At 45.4% G+C, this 15,857-nt stretch overlaps 1 protein-coding gene across 2 annotated transcripts in view; it reads left to right on the top strand.

The window, feature by feature from the left end:
- MAGED1 (MAGE family member D1) overlaps positions 1–13,416 on the top strand; it is a 77,064-nt gene extending 63,648 nt beyond the window's left edge. The window contains exons 1-13 of one of the 2 annotated variants that reach the window (XM_043895145.1): positions 6,551–6,765; positions 7,288–7,361; positions 8,080–8,808; positions 9,454–10,122; positions 10,258–10,321; positions 10,535–10,614; positions 10,811–10,902; positions 11,132–11,211; positions 11,303–11,345; positions 11,627–11,689; positions 12,254–12,368; positions 12,612–12,997; positions 13,206–13,416. In XM_043895145.1, the coding sequence (XP_043751080.1) occupies positions 7,317–7,361; positions 8,080–8,808; positions 9,454–10,122; positions 10,258–10,321; positions 10,535–10,614; positions 10,811–10,902; positions 11,132–11,211; positions 11,303–11,345; positions 11,627–11,689; positions 12,254–12,368; positions 12,612–12,989 (2,358 nt within the window). In that variant the 5' untranslated portion in view covers positions 6,551–6,765; positions 7,288–7,316 and the 3' untranslated portion in view covers positions 12,990–12,997; positions 13,206–13,416. Of the gene's footprint in view, positions 1–6,550; positions 6,766–7,287; positions 7,362–8,079; positions 8,809–9,453; positions 10,123–10,257; positions 10,322–10,534; positions 10,615–10,810; positions 10,903–11,131; positions 11,212–11,302; positions 11,346–11,626; positions 11,690–12,253; positions 12,369–12,611; positions 12,998–13,205 lie in introns of those variants that run through there. The other variant, XM_043895146.1, reaches the window with a different exon arrangement.
- Positions 13,417–15,857: the final 2,441 nt, after the last annotated feature.

Below are 15,857 nucleotides of genomic sequence, written 5' to 3'. Positions count from 1 at the left end.
CATCAAGATGATACAGATACTAGAATCATCTCCAAGGGTTTTTAAACAGCCATTATAAAGATGTTTCAATGAGCAACTGTTCATACAATACAGAAAGTCTTAGCAAAGAAGTAGAAAATCTCCAAAAGAAATAGAAGGTATAAGGAGCAATCAAAAAGAAATTTAGGAACTGAAAAATCCAAAATCCAATAAATGAACTTAACTAATAATAGATGAACTCAGAAGTAGAATAAATAAAAAAATGAATTAGTGAACTTAAGGTGGAATGACAGAAAGTATCATATCTGACAGGGAAAAATAGACTGAAAACAAAAAATAAACAGAGCTTCAAGTATTTGTTGGACTACTGCAAAAGATCTAACATAGGTGTCATCATAGTCACAGAAAGAGAGGAGGAGGGGCTGAAAAATGTCTGAAAACTTCCCATGTTTGGGAAAAAGCATAATTGGATAGACCCAACATCATCAACCAACAGGATCTAATCGATATTTATAGAACACTCCCCCTAACAATGGCAGAATAACAAAAAAACTCTGATGAAGAAATGAAAGAGAATCAAAATAAAAGGAGAGAATGCCCACAGGTTGAATGCAGTTGCTATCAAAATTACAGTAAGATGCTTTGTGTGTGCGTGCCCTGTCATGTCCTACTCTTTGTGACCCCCATGGACTGTAGCCCACCAGGCTCCTCTGTGCATGGGATTTCACAGGCAAGAATACTGGAGCGAGTTGAAATTTCCTTCTCCAGGGGATCTTTCCAACCCAAGGAATGAACCCAAGATACTTTGTAGATATAAATTATTCCAAAATGTATGGGAAAGCAGAAGAACTAGAATAACAGATAAAATAATTCTGAAAAAGAACAAAATTCTGTTCAACTTCAGGACTATTGTATAGCCACAGTAATCAAAACCATTGCGGTATTGATGGAGGAGTAGACACATAGACCAATGGAACAGGATAGAGAACTTGAGAAATAGCCTTACACAAGTATGGTCAACTGAGCTTTTACAGAGGTGCAAAAATTACTCAATGGGAGGATTATCTTTTCAACAAATTGTGCTGGAATGATAAGATGGATTTTTATAGCTCCTCCTCTCCCATCCCCCCAAATAAAACTCAACCTAGACCTCACATCTCATTCAAAATTTAAATCCAAATGGAAGATAGACTTCCATACAAAAGTTAAAACCACAAGACTTCTGGAATATAATACAGGATAAAATCTCCAGATCTTTAGGGCTTGTTCAAGAGTTCTTAGAAATGACACAGATCTTTAGAAGAGAAAAAAATCAATAAACTGGACTTTCTAAAAAATGTGCCATGTGACTCTCTTAAAGAGGATGAAGACAAAAGTTACAAACTGGGAGAAACCAGTTTGCAAACCATGTATCTGACAGGGGACTTATACATAAAATATATAAATTCTCAAGGCTCAACACTTAAAAAAAAAAACCACAAGCAATTAAATTAGAAAACTGGGTAAAAGACATGAAGAAACATTGCACCAAAAAGGATATATCAATGGAAAATAGGCATGTTAAAAATATTCAACATCATTAACCATTAGGAAAATGTAAGTTATAACCACAATGAGTTATTATTTCACATCTATCAGAATGCCTAAAAAAATACAATGGGTGCTGGCAAGGATTTGGAGAAAATAGATCCACTCACACATTGATGCTGGGAATGTAAAATGATACAATCACTGGGAAAGTTTGGCAAGATTCTTATAAACCTAACATGCTCTCATTACACAATCCAACAATTGCCCTCTTGGGCATTTATCCCAGAGAAATAAGAACTTATGTTCACAGAAGAAATTGTACACAGATGTTTACAGCAGCTTTATTCTAATAGCCCACACTGGAAACCACCTAGATGTACTTAAGCGGGTGAATGGTTAAACCAACTGTAGCACATCTATACCATTGAGTGCATGTATGCATGCTAAGTAGCTTTAGTCATGTCTGATTCTTTTCGACCCTATGAACTGTAGTTCTCTAGGCTCCTCTGTCCATGAGGATTCTCCAGGCAAGAATACTGGTGTGGGTTGCCATGCCCTCCTCCAGGGTGTCTTCCCAGCCCAGGGATCAAACCTGGATCTCTTATGTCTTCTGTATTGGCAGGCAGGTTCTTTACCACTAGTGCCACCTGAGAAGCCCCACCAAATAGTACTCACTAATAAAAAGGAAAAGACACACAACTTGAATATATCTCACAGGCATTACGCTGAGTCAAAGAAGTCACTCAAAATGTGATACATATGATTTCAATTTTATAACCTCCCTAAAACGGGAAAATTATAGAAATGGAGAAAGAACATGTTAATGTCTTCCAAGGGTTAGGGATAGTGGAGGAAATGGGGTTAAGTGTGACTATAAAGGGGTATAGTACAGGGAAATCTTTGTGGTGACAGAATAGTTCTGTATCTTGATAGTTATGGTGATTACTATGGAAACCTCCACATGTGATAAAGTAACATAGAGTGATACACACGTGACACCAATGTCAGTTTCCTGGTTTTGATACTGTATTATAGATGTGCCCACTGTATTATAGATGTGCCCACTGGGGGAAGCAGCTGAAGGGTGCAAAAGGCCTCTCTCTACTATCTTTGCAATTTTCTGCATATCTGTAATTAATTTTAATTTTTAAAAATTCTTAAATATGTTAAAATAATAGAATTAAATAAAGTAATTTGCTAAAAGCAGCTGGCCCAGCTGTATTTCAAAAATCATGCCATAAAAATTAGCTGTTTGGATACCATTACTGCCACCACTCAACACGGGATTTTGGGTGCTGCCTTGGCCCTGCTACCTAATGGTGCACCTAGAAACTGGATTTTCTTGCAGTTCCTGCTCCCAGCATCATGGATATGGCATTGAATTCCATCTTTGAATCCCTCCTTTTAGGTTCAAATGTTAGGTTGGAATTATGACTGTTTGTGCAATAGAAGACTTGACTCGGCAGGTCTGAGGTATTCAGACCCTGAGCATTCCAAAAAAAATGTCTGCACATTCCAAAGAAAGATCCAGCTCTTGAAAAGCTCCTGGGAGATAACCTCTAAACCTTTGGCATATTATGCCTGATTAGAATCTTTTTGTTCAGCCGGGGCTTTGGGTCAACAGATGGTTTATGTTAAGAGTGTGATTTATAGTAGGGCCTTGAGCCTTGTGGCATTAGTTTGACCTCGGCACAGGCTGGCGACTGAGTAGCTAAGGTTAGCCACCCAGGTGTTCCATGCCTACGTGACTAAACTCCAGTAAATCCCAGGCACAAGGGATCAGGTTTGTCACACATCTTGCTGGGAGAATTAAGCACTGGCCATACAATTCCACTGAAAGGGAACAAATGGAAGCTCACCCCTGTTCTCTCCTGGACATGTGAGTTAGGCACCTTTTAGCTTTGTGGATTTAAATTGGTATCCTTGCATTGTAATAAACTATAGCCTTGAATGTAACACCTATCCTGAGTTCTGTGAGTGCTTCTAGTGAATCATTGAACGCAAGGGTGGTTTTCGGGACCCTACCATTGGTAAATCCTAGGTCACAGTTTTTTAGCTGCTAAGGTGGCTCTTGCAGTTGGAACTGTTACGTAATATGAGTATACACACTGTATTACCTTACCAAAATGTGAAAAAAATATTTGCAATATATCTAGTCCTACGGGATTTCAATTAGCATCTGTAAGACTGTTCAAAGAAATCTCCAAGATAATTAAGACAAAGACAACACAAGAAAAATAGGCAAAAGACTTGCACAAGCACTTTACAAAAGAAATCCAGTAGGTCCATTGACATATGAATATGTATTCCATTACTTAACAGAAATGTAAATTAAAACCACAAGGAGATACCAATAAAACACACATCAGGTTGGGAAAAAAATTGGAAAAGGCTTATGATACCAAACACTGTAGAGTGTATTGATCCTGGGCATCTGATGTCTCAGGAATAAATATTAAGCATTAAACGTAAGGATATATGTAAAAGTATTTTATTGCAATGTTGTCAGTATGTGCTCCCTCCACACACCAAAACACCTGAAACCAAAATGAATTATCATCAATGAGGAAATGATTTAATATATTGTGGTCCATCCCTATCATGGAATAGTATGCAGCAATGCAAAAGAATGAATCAGAGGTGGATTAACATTAACTGAGATAAATAAGATAGATTAAAATATATATAATTTGATCTTCATTTTTGTAAAACAATAAAAAAGGACTTTTTGAACATGATAGAATATAAAAAATGGTTTTTAAAATGCATGTCTCAGATGAGGGTAGAGGTAAAAGAAAGTGGGAGGCAGTAAGTATTAATAAAAGAATGCAATTCGAAGTATGGCATATATAATGTAATCCCATTTATGTAAGAATATATGTACATAAAGTGTTGTATGAGAAATTAGCAACAAAACCTTAACAGTTACCTCAAAGTGGTGAAATCTGGAGTGACGGCTATTTAATTTCTGAAATACTAAGGTAATGTTTGAATTTTTAATAACAGATATACATTTGTGTAATGAGGAAAAGTAAGTGAATTCATTACAGGAAAGAAACAAGAATGCCTCTGAGGTTTCTTGTATAAACAACAGAATGGATGGTGGTATTCATTCATTCATTAAACAAGTATTTTTTGAGCATATAAAATACACTAGGCATCATTTTAAGTTCTAAGGATACAGCAATGAATAAAACAAAAATCCATCTCCCTAAAAGGATTCTAATGGAGAGAGAAGGGCATGACAGGGCAAACACAGTGTTGGTGAGGAGGAGGATATATGGGACCTGTTAATTGTGAAAATACAGAGACAATTGCCAAGAGTGGGGTAGGTTGTCAGATTACAGATTTAGAATTCAGAAGTCAAGATTGGAGATAATAGATATGGGAACAGAAAGCATATAAAATGGTGTTTTAGGCCTCCTTTCCTGAGTCTGATCACGTCCCACTGCAGACACTTTTCAGAGGAAGTGCTGAGAAAAAACAGGCAGCTGACAGAGGAGGTTGCTATGCAACAGATGGGGAAAGTTATCCAGCCAGGCAGAATTGATGTTGGCCCTTGGGGACCAAATGCTGCAGTACTTCCCATCATTAGCTTCCTTTTGTATGTTGGCTCCTGGCAGGAGCTGATGCCAGAATAAATGTGAAAGGTACAAAGATGTACCTTGGATTTTTGGAAAGTATCAGTTCAGTTTGAGTCATTTCACATCTATATAACATTTTCTGCCTTTTTGAGCCTCTCTATTCTTGAAGCACAGTTTGTGTCGTTGCATAGGACCCCAGTAAGTGCTAATTGTCTTTCCCATTTTGCATGTTGAGAAGCCAGACTCAGATAATTCCAGTGGCCTGAGTGGGCTCACACAGCTAGTGACAAACTGGCCCAACACTCCATCCCAGGAACTGAGGCCCAGCCCCGGAAGGAACCAGGGCAAACATTTTACTCTCAGTCAAGGCTTGCCATGATTCAGACACACAAGTACCTGAGTGTCCTGGCCGCTCTGGAGGGCACCAAGAAGGCCTCAGGGACATTTGTGCCACTCAGAGCAAAAGATGCCTGACAGTCGGATCAGAGAGTGGACCCCAAAGAGCAATTCGCTCACCTGGGTGGACCACATAGAGCAGGCAGGGGCCGGGAGGGGGTGCTGGGGCCCCACCTGTGTTCTCCAGGATGCAGAGCATGAGCTCAAGTTTGGGACAGATGTTGACAGAGCAGGGGAGGTTGGGTTAATCTTTGCTCAAACTGAAGAAGTGAGGGTGTCTCAGTCCCTGAGCCAGCAATGGTGCAAATTGGGTTTTAGGGTCTGGAAAACCAGGCCCACATTTTTCATTTTCCGTTTACTGACTGTCCTTGTCTAGCTCATGCAATATGTCTGTACCTCATTATCTTAATCTGTAAAATGGAGATGCTGATATCCACTTCTCAGGGCTTCTGTGAGAGGAAAACAAGCCCCAGCATAGATCCTGCTGTGAAGTACAAGCTGTGCCCATCCCTCCCCACCTCCCCACACAAAATAAACAGCTGGAGCTGCACAAAGGGCAAGAAAGTAGCTAATGTTTGAGTCTGGAAGCTGTTGAGTGGGGAGGAGATCTTGTAGGGTCACGTGGCAGGCACAGACTTTTTCTACCTCCATTAATGTATCCCTCTCTGGCCATTTTCCTAGGTCCCTAAATGGATGAGATTATTTTTAGCAGGAGCCTGGCACTTGTTGCAATTAGAGACCCTACACAGAGACCTCTTTAATAGTGACCTAAATGCTGCTAGACAAGCGGGTGGTTGATGTATGCTGACTGACAGGAGGGGCCACGAGAGGGGAGGGAAAGAACAGAGACGCATTGCGGAAAAGGTAGGGGGGCCGTTGCGTGGGGCAAGGGGTGGGATCTAGAGGCACAGCGCATCTGTTTGGGGGAGGGGCCGCAGCATACTGTCAACCTGGTTGGTGATGGGATGGTGTGTTGGCAAAGGGGCGGGACTGCCTCCCACTGCACATGCTCAGCATAGCCTTCAGGGCGAAGCTTTTGTTGGGGAAGCGGGCGGGACTCTTATTTGGTCGATCAGTTCTTGCGCATGCGTACAACTATCTGAGGTGGTGGGTGGTATATTAGGAGAAGAGGCGGGGTCGTCTTAGCTGCCGCGCTGGCATTTTCTCCTGGACAAGGAGAGGGTGCGGCTGCTGAGAGCCGAAAACTGCAATCCCGATCCTCTGAGTCGTGAAGAAGGGAGGCTACGAGGGGGTTGGGGTTGGGGCCTGAGGCAAGGTGAGATTTAGCCCCCAGATAGGGCATCTTGCCCCCTGGTGCGGGCCCCCTATTTTTCATCCCGATCCCTTTATCCCGGATTCTTATCCCTCTTCCACTCCCCAAGCCCCGATTTACACCCCTCACCCGATTCTCCCTTATTCAGAATCCCTGTTCGCTCTCTAAACCCCTCCCATCGTTCAAAACCTCCGCAGATTTCTCGACTTCGGTCTGTACTGTTATACGATTCTCCTTATTCAAAAACTCCATTCAATTTCCCAAATGCGAATCCCAACTCAATCTGCCTGGATTCAGAATTCTTATCTGAATCCCGATTTGAAGCTTCTCTTCGTAGCTTCTCAGGATTCAGAACCTCCATCCGGACACCCATTCACTTTTCCCACTCCAATCTGGCCCATTCCTCTCATATTCAGCCCCTCATCCGCCCCCACAATCAAACCTCAAACACCACCATTTCCCCAAATTCGTTCCTTCCCGTTTGCCCTCTAGTATAACGCCCAACTCCTCCTCCACACCCCCCAGGCTCTGCTCTTGCCAGAGGGACAAGAATCATGTCTCAGAAAATGGACTGTGGTGCGGGCCTCCTCGGCTTCCAGGTGAGATTTCCACTCCCCACCCCACCGTTTCCCTAGCCGACAGTTCCCCCGGGGCTCCTTTGGCTGTCCAGACGCTTGGATCTGATGTTGCCTTCTTGATGCCTAGATTCCGTCATTTTTCAAATTCCCATGGTTTAAGGTGTGTGTGGAGGGGGGGGGGTGTCATCCCTTTTCAGCCATCAGTTCCCCTTCAGATAAAGGGGAGACCCTGTTAATAGTAAGGGCAATCTGCCCAGAGAATGCCGATTGAGTAAGGAACCTTCCCCCCCCCCCCGCCCCCCGCCCCCCATAGTCCTGACGCTTATGGAGCTCTTTGCCACCCCCTCCCCCAACCTCCTGCCTCCACCTTCCCTTTCTCCTGCATTCCCCACCCCCTGCGACCCCCTTATTTTCCTCAACTCCTCAAGGCGGCACTCTTGTTCCGGCTCCTACTCCTGGCTGCATTGCTCTGCTCTAACTTCACTCCTAGATCAGCAGCCCCCCTCCACACTTGTCCCCTCTCTTCATTTGGCCCCACTCCTTGTTTAGCCCCTGCTTCACTCAACCCCTATCAGATATTTTGTTACCCCTTCACGCCACTCAGGCCTCTAGATGTCTTACTCAACCTTCTCTTTTTGCACCAACCAGCCTCACCTCCCCTACACATTCTGCCCCCCACCTCACCCTGCCAACCCCACTTTGGAAGCCCAGAGATTTAATTTTTACCCCTTATTTGCAGGCTGAGGCCTCCGTAGAAGACAGCACCTTGCTTATGCAGACCCTGATGGAGGCCATCCAGATCTCGGAGGCTCCGCCTACCAACCAGGCCACAGCAGCTGCCAGTGCACCGAATGCTAGCCCTCAGAGTTCACAGCCCCCAGCAGTCAGTGAGATGGCTGATACGCAGGCTTTAGCAACTGCCACTAAGCCTAAGGCAGCCTTTAAGGTCCAGAATGCCACCACAAAAGGCCCAAATGCTGCCTATGATTTCTCCCAGGCATTTAATGCCAAGGAGACTTCCAACATGCTGCCTACAGCACCCTTTAAGTCCCAGAATGCCCCCGCAAAGGGCCCAAATACTGCCTATGATTTTTCCCAGGCAGCCCCTACCAGTGAGTTAACTGCCAACAAGTCGGAGATGGCCTTTAAGGCCCAGAATACCACTACTAAAGTGGTCCCAAATGCGGCCTACAATTTCTCTCAGTCTCTCAATGCCGGTGAGATGGTCAACACTCAGCCCAAGACAGCCTTCAAGGCTTGGAATGACACCACTACGGCCCCAACTCCTGATACCCAGACCCAGAATGTTAACCAAGCCAAGATGGCCACTTCCCACGCTGACATAGAGGCTGACCCAAGCCCAGGTATCTGTGAATCTGATGGTGCAGCTGCACAGACATCTGCAGATGGTTCCCAGGCTCAGAATCTGGAGTCCAGGACTATAATTCGGGGCAAGAGGACCCGTAAGGTGAGATCCCTGCTAGTTCTACTTTGCTTTGGGCTCTCTCCTTTCTTCTCTGAGGTGGTTCATTTGTTCTAAACAAGACAACACAAATATATATAATTGTCTGTATTCACCTACGTTGTAGGGGATGATAAGGTAAATATGATGATTCTTGTTAGTCCACAGACTAATGGGGAGATGAGACACGTAATATATACAGTCCGTATGTAATTCATTTTTGTTTTAAAAGTAGCCATGTGTTAGATCTTGGCCTAGGCACATTCACACAGGTTATCTCACTCACTAAATCTTCAAGGTACCTCATACCAGCTAGGGGTCATAGTTTCAGTTTTATAGAGAAGGAAACTAAGTCCCAGAGAGGTGAAGTGACTTGAGTGATTTGTCCAGGGTGGTTCAAGCAGAGCCAGTGATGGACATAGGAAGAGGAGAAGCCTCAGGCCCCACCCTTGGGTTGCTCCTGGCCTGGTTCAGAGATGAAACTCCTGCCTGGAAGACAGTGAAAGACAAGCCCAGGACTCAGGGTGACCATTGGCTAGTAGGTCAGGCTGTCACTACAGGTGAGGGTTTTAGGGGGCCTTCCTGAAATAGATATGGTAAGGATATAGAAACACTTGGTAACCCTGACCTTCCTTTTCTTTGATGATGCAGATTAATAACTTGAATGTGGAAGAGAGTAGCAGTGGGGATCAGAGGCGGGCCCCACTGGCTCCAGGGACCTGGAGGTCTGCACCAGTTCCAGTTACCACTCAGAGCCCACCTGGCGCACCCCCCAATGTGCTCTGGCAGACCCCATTGGCCTGGCAGAATCCATCAGGCTGGCAAAATCAGCCAACCAGGCAGACCCCACCAGCACGTCAGAGCCCCCCAGCTAGGCAGACCCCACCAGCCTGGCAAAACCCAGTTGCTTGGCAGAACCCCGTGATCTGGCCAAACCCAGTGATCTGGCAGAACCCAGTGATCTGGCCGAACCCCATTGTCTGGCCTGGTCCGGTTGTCTGGCCAAACCCACTGGCCTGGCAGAATCCACCTGGGTGGCAGACCCCACCTGGATGGCAGACTCCACCAGGCTGGCAAGGTCCTCCAGATTGGCAAGGCCCTCCCGACTGGCCACTACCCCCTGACTGGCCACTGCCACCTGACTGGCCGCTCCCCACTGACTGGCCGCTCCCACCTGACTGGATCCCCACTGATTGGCCAGTTCCACCAGACTGGCAAAACCTGCGCCCCTCACCGAACCTGCGCCCCTCTCCTAATTCGCGTGCCTCACAGAACCTGGGTGCCTCACAGCCCCGAGATGTGGCCCTTCTTCAGGAAAGAGTAAGAACTGTAACTCCCCAGTTGTTTCTCCCTACCCACCCTCGCTTCTTTTTTTTTGTTGTACTTCCATCTATAATTCAAGCAAGTGTTCTGTCAGTATCTTGTAACTTTAATGATTTCCTTTTTCTCTCTCAGGCAAATAAGTTGGTCAAGTACCTGATGCTTAAAGATTACACAAAGGTGCCCATCAAGCGCTCAGGTAGGCATCCAGTAACCTCTTCCAGAGATCTGCCCTTCCCCTCACCCCATTCTCTGTGGATATTTCTGTGCTTCTATGTTCCCTCCCCTTCAATCCTCTCCTTCCATGGTTGAGTCTTCCTTTTTCACTTACTGTGCTCCGCTGGGTAGGGGTGGCAAAGCCACAGCTCTGTGGCCCCTGCTCAGCTCAGATGCTCCCTCCTCTCACCTGCAGAAATGCTGAGGGATATCATCCGTGAATACACTGATGTGTATCCAGAAATCATTGAACGTGCGTGCTTTGTCCTGGAAAAGGTGAGAAGGCAACCCTGAAGGACAGTATGATGGGGAAAGGTTTGCAGGGAGGGGCTTTGATAGATATTATGAGAAAGTCTTGATTTAAAAGATTCATGGGATTCCTATTGGGAGTTTGGTGCAGATCACAGGGAGTGAATATGGGTATGCTTATGCTAGATTCTGTAATTTCATAGTTGTTTTCTTGCCCCTGTAGAAATTTGGAATTCAACTGAAAGAAATTGACAAGGAAGAACACCTGTATATTCTCATCAGCACCCCTGAGTCCCTGGCTGGCATACTGGGAACGTAAGATGGGAAAGGAAGGGAAACATTGCCATTCTCTGGTGGTTTATTCCTGAGAGTTTCAAGTAGATCAGGGTTCAGGATTCAGGGTCACATAGCAGGTCATGGGCAGAGTTGGGGTAGAGTTGTGTCCTAGCTGAGAATACTAGGAAAGCTGGATGGGTAAACTGCCTGGGGTGCCTGTGTAAATGACTGCTGAAAATATATATATATATTTTTTTTACTTCTTTAGGACCAAAGACACACCGAAACTGGGTCTCCTTTTAGTGATTTTGGGTGTCATCTTCATGAATGGCAACCGTGCCAGTGAAGGTGAGTGGCCGGGCCAACAGCTGGGGGTTGGCTACCACCTGATTTACATGCTCATTTTCCATCCCTTGTCTCCCCTTGCCTCCCATTGCAGCTGTCCTCTGGGAGGCACTACGCAAGATGGGACTGCGTCCTGGGTATGATTGGGCTCTCTCATCTCTTGCCTGTTATATGATCCTTTGGCAACAGAGGATGGTTCCAGGATTGCATCAACTTGGTAGTCTAAGGGAATTGGCTTGGGGAGGTACAGAGCCCAAGGATATGACCTGGGTGGATGGGGAAATAGTCCTGATCTCTGCCTCTTCTCTTATCTCTGACTTCTGTGCTGGAAAACTTTTCTTTCCTTTGGGCAACGTCATAGTCTCTAATTCTGGATCTTCTTGTTTTTTTGGTTTTTTTTTTTTTTTTTTGCTTTCAGGGTAAGACATCCCCTCCTTGGAGATCTGAGGAAGCTTCTCACTTACGAATTTGTAAAACAAAAGTAAGTGATGCCTAAGCGGCTTTGTCTTTGTCCTTGTGTATTCTGTGTGCTGGTCAGCCTCAGAAAGCCCTTCCCATGCTGCTCATTTCTTATATTAACTATACCTATGCATATGCACACATATATACACAGGAGTATTTACTGAGTATATTCCTTGTGGCTGAATTTTCCTGCAGTATAGTTATCTTGCAAGTGGAGCTTGTCCACCACACCCCCAGTAGATATTCCCAAGGCTGGGCTTAGCAGAGGCTTTGCAATGGGCCTATCTGTGGTTCAGTAACGAGATTGTAAGAACCTGGAGTTAGAACTGTGGCAGAGGGGATGAAAAAGTGTTGTCCTTTCTATGACTCTACATAAGTCATCCTCCAGTCCTAGGTGACAGTTTGGTATAGAAGCACAGGAATTTGAAGGCCTGATTATTAGAGGGTAAATAATCGGTGTTTAGGAATGAGACTGGAGGGAGTTGCTACCTGAAATCTGAGGTGTCAGAATCTCGGATTATTATGCATTGATGGACTCTCATTTTGGCTGGGTAGAAACAAAGGCCTTTCTCCTTTTTCTAAGGTATCTAGACTACAGACGAGTACCCAACAGCAACCCTCCTGAATATGAGTTCCTCTGGGGCCTCCGATCCTACCATGAGACTAGCAAGATGAAAGTGCTGCGATTCATTGCAGAGGTAATAGAGGAACAGCTCTAGACTTGATAGGTTAAGGGATGAAGTATGACTGGCTGGGAAAAGTCCAGAGCAGGAATGAGATCTTTCTTAGGTATTGCACATGGTAGGTGCCACATTATTGGTGGCATTTCTTGTTGTTACTATGTAAACAGTAGCACAAAGTAGGGTGCTAAATATATAGTGGGTGCTTCATAAATATTAACTAATACTATCATGGGCTTTATTTTCTACTCCTCATCTCAGGTTCAGAAGAGAGACCCTCGTGACTGGACTGCACAGTTCATGGAGGCCGCAGATGAGGCCTTGGATGCTTTGGATGCTGCTGCAGCCGAGGCTGAGGCACGGGCTGAGGCGAGAACCCGCATGGGGATTGGAGATGAGGCCGTATCTGGGCCCTGGAGCTGGGATGACATTGAGTTTGAGCTGCTGACGTGGGATGAGGAAGGAGATTTTGGAGATCCCTGGTCCAGAATCCCATTTACCTTCTGGGCCAGATACCACCAGAATGCTCGCTCCAGATTTCCTCAGACCTTTGCCGGCCCCATTATTGGCCCTGGTGGTACAGCCAGTGCCAACTTTGCTGCCAACTTTGGTGCCATCGGTTTCTTCTGGGTTGAGTGAGATTTTGGGTAGGTATATCACTTTGGATTGGGCACTTAGGGTCACTGGGAGTTATAGAGTCCATGGGAATGTATTTTATGTGCTCTAGCTGGGAGTTCTAAGAAACCCATGGTGATGAGATGAAGGAAGTATGGGGAAGCAGTATTTGTTATTTATATTCCTTACTACTTGGTATATGCATTGATTTTTAATCTTTTTTCTTTTTTATGTTTACAGATACTGCTAATCCATTGCAATTGTCTTTCCCCTGAGTGAGGATGAAGCCTCAGAATCCTTCTAAACGCAGCTATCTAGAGAGCCACATCCTGTTGACTGAAAGTGGCATGCAGGAAAAAATTTATTTGCTGTTCCTTGTCTATTGCTTACCCCCTCCCTTGTGTGCTGTCAAGTTTTGGTATCAGAAATAAACGTTGAAACTGCAAAGTAAGTTAGATGTGTTCCCTGTTTTTTCTGTGTTTAATGAGAAATCACCATGTTTGTATGGGAGAGATGGGGCCTCAGTACTAGCCTGAAGGGCAGATCAGTTCCCTAGCTAGTGGATAGGGAAACAAAAGAATGATTGATGAACATGAATGTTAAAGAGGTCTAAAAATAGGTATGGTATTAAATATCACTTAAGTGAATCATGTGATATGCTGCTAGGTGTTTTGGAGTGACATTGAAAGATGAAATAATGAGAGAGGGTGTAGGTGGTCAGACAGTTGCATTTAAGAAGACAGAGGAGGTAGAACTCCAGGTAATAATAATTCAGAGAGTGGGTGGTTGAAGGGAAGGGAATATAGCTGTTCCTGGAGATAATGTTCTGTGGACTCAAGGATGTTGGTTATATTATCCATGTGGAAAGTGAAATAACTCCATGATCGGGGCAAGAATAGGAGCAGAGAACATGATGAACCAGGTGCCAAAGTTTCCTGTGTGAGAAGAAAAGTCTCATACCTAATCACATTGCCTGTAAAGGAGTGGGCCCATTGACCCCCCCCCCCCAACCCCCACTGCTATCTCTGGAAATGCTGCCCAGGAATCTGCCTCTAGAAAGCCTTTGCAATTCCCCACCCCCACAGGAACAGGCTCTCATCACAGAGACAACATTTTATGCATAGTGAAGGAGGCCTCACAATGGCTTCTCCCCTCCTGCAGGGAGAAAAAGGAAATTATTGTTTATGCGCGCATGCTAAGTCACTTAAGTTGTGTCTGACTCCGACCCTACAGACTAGTCTGCCAGGCTCCTCTGTCCAAGGAATTCTTCAGGCAAGAATACTGGAGTGGGTTGTAATGCCCTCCTCCAGGGGGTCTTCCCAACCAGGGATTCAACCCTGGTCTCATATCTACTGCACTGGCTGGTGGGTTCTTTACCACTAGCACCACCTGGGAAGCCCCCTTTATTGCTTAGGGAACAAGAATTGAGAAAGTAAGTGAAGTTCCACGCAGAGCCAGTCAGCCTTTTGGCTGTTGAATGGGAGTGGCTTGAATTGCTGAGGTCTTGCTGGAAGCAGAGTTCTCTTGCTGAGGATCAAGTTAGGTTGAGGTCATAACTTCCTCAAAGGCTTAGTGGTGCCTAAGCATATGGGCAAGGGCAGATGTAGGAGCTCTTGGGGCTGAAGAAAGCAAGAGCGAAGAGTTTAGCCTCCTGGGAAGGGCTCAGCAGTGGGCAAGGACAGTGTCCAAGGCTTCTTTCAGGTTCCTGGGTAATGTCCACATTCTGAGAGGAAGAATCCAGTGTTAGTAGGAAGGAACCAGTAGTCTGGAGCCCCCACCCCTCCCTAACTTTTGTCCTCACTGCCAGGCTTCCCTCTTTCAGCCAGGCCTGGGTCCTGACCATTTTCTTAGGCAAGCCTGGGGGAACTGTTGAATCCTGCCCCAGTCCCCTTTTACCAAGGCCATAGAAGCAGAGCCGAGAACCAAGGACACCTCCAAAGCTAACTGAACCCCTTTGTAATGTTGCCAAAAGCCCCTGATCATCATTAACAAGCTTTCTGACTCCAACTTATCCAAAGATGCCCACTCCAGTAAACACTTATTAGCACCCCAACCAATCACCTAATGCCAACCTTCCAGCAGGATTTTTCTTTGACTTGAGGCTATAAAAATTGGCTATTAACTCATGAAAACTGTTGACTCTCCCTGGCTTGTCAGGAGTTGTCAGCCTGCTGCACTTGCAGTGCCCACTTTATCTCTGATCTTTGTTCTTGATAAACTTACTCCTATCTGTGGTACTCTGTATTCGGAAATTCTTTTCCAACTCATGGTCAGACTGGCCTAACATTTGGTGGCCTGTACAGGGACTACTCTCAGGGAGCGCTACCGCACTCTCCTTTCCTCTCTTATTTTTTTCTCAAACCCTCTGTGAACAGACAAGTGGCCGTGGAAGCAATTGAGGAACTCTGGCCAGGGTTACTCTCTGGCATGTTCCAAAGGCTCCACTGCCCACTGTGCCCCAGTATCTGCCACCCAAGTGGATGCTGTTGCTAAGTCTCTTCAGTCATGTCCAACTCTGTGCAACCCCATAGATGGCAGCCCACCAGGCTCCCCTGTCCCTGGGATTCTCCAGGCAAAAACACTAGAGTGGGTTGCCATTTCCTTCTCCAGTGCATGAAAGTGAAAAGTGAAAGTGAAGTCGCTCAGTCGTGTCCGACTCTTCACGACCCCATGGGCTGCAGCCTACCAGGCTCCTCCATCCACGGGATTTTCCAGGCGAGAGTACTAGAGTGGGTTGCCATTGCCTTCTCTGCAAGTGGATGAGGGCTCTCGTTTTCTCTTTCTCCTCCTTCTCCTTTAAGCTGAGGACCAGGCCAATTAAAATTGTGTGGGCGTGGGTCAGGCACTTAAAAACCATTAGGGCACTGGCTGCTTGAAGACTCCCATGACAGG

The sequence above is a fragment of the Cervus elaphus genome, chromosome X, assembly GCF_910594005.1.
Source record: "Cervus elaphus chromosome X, mCerEla1.1, whole genome shotgun sequence".
Classification (NCBI taxonomy): Eukaryota; Metazoa; Chordata; class Mammalia; order Artiodactyla; family Cervidae; genus Cervus; species Cervus elaphus.
This window is presented reverse-complemented; position numbering and strand designations above follow the sequence as displayed.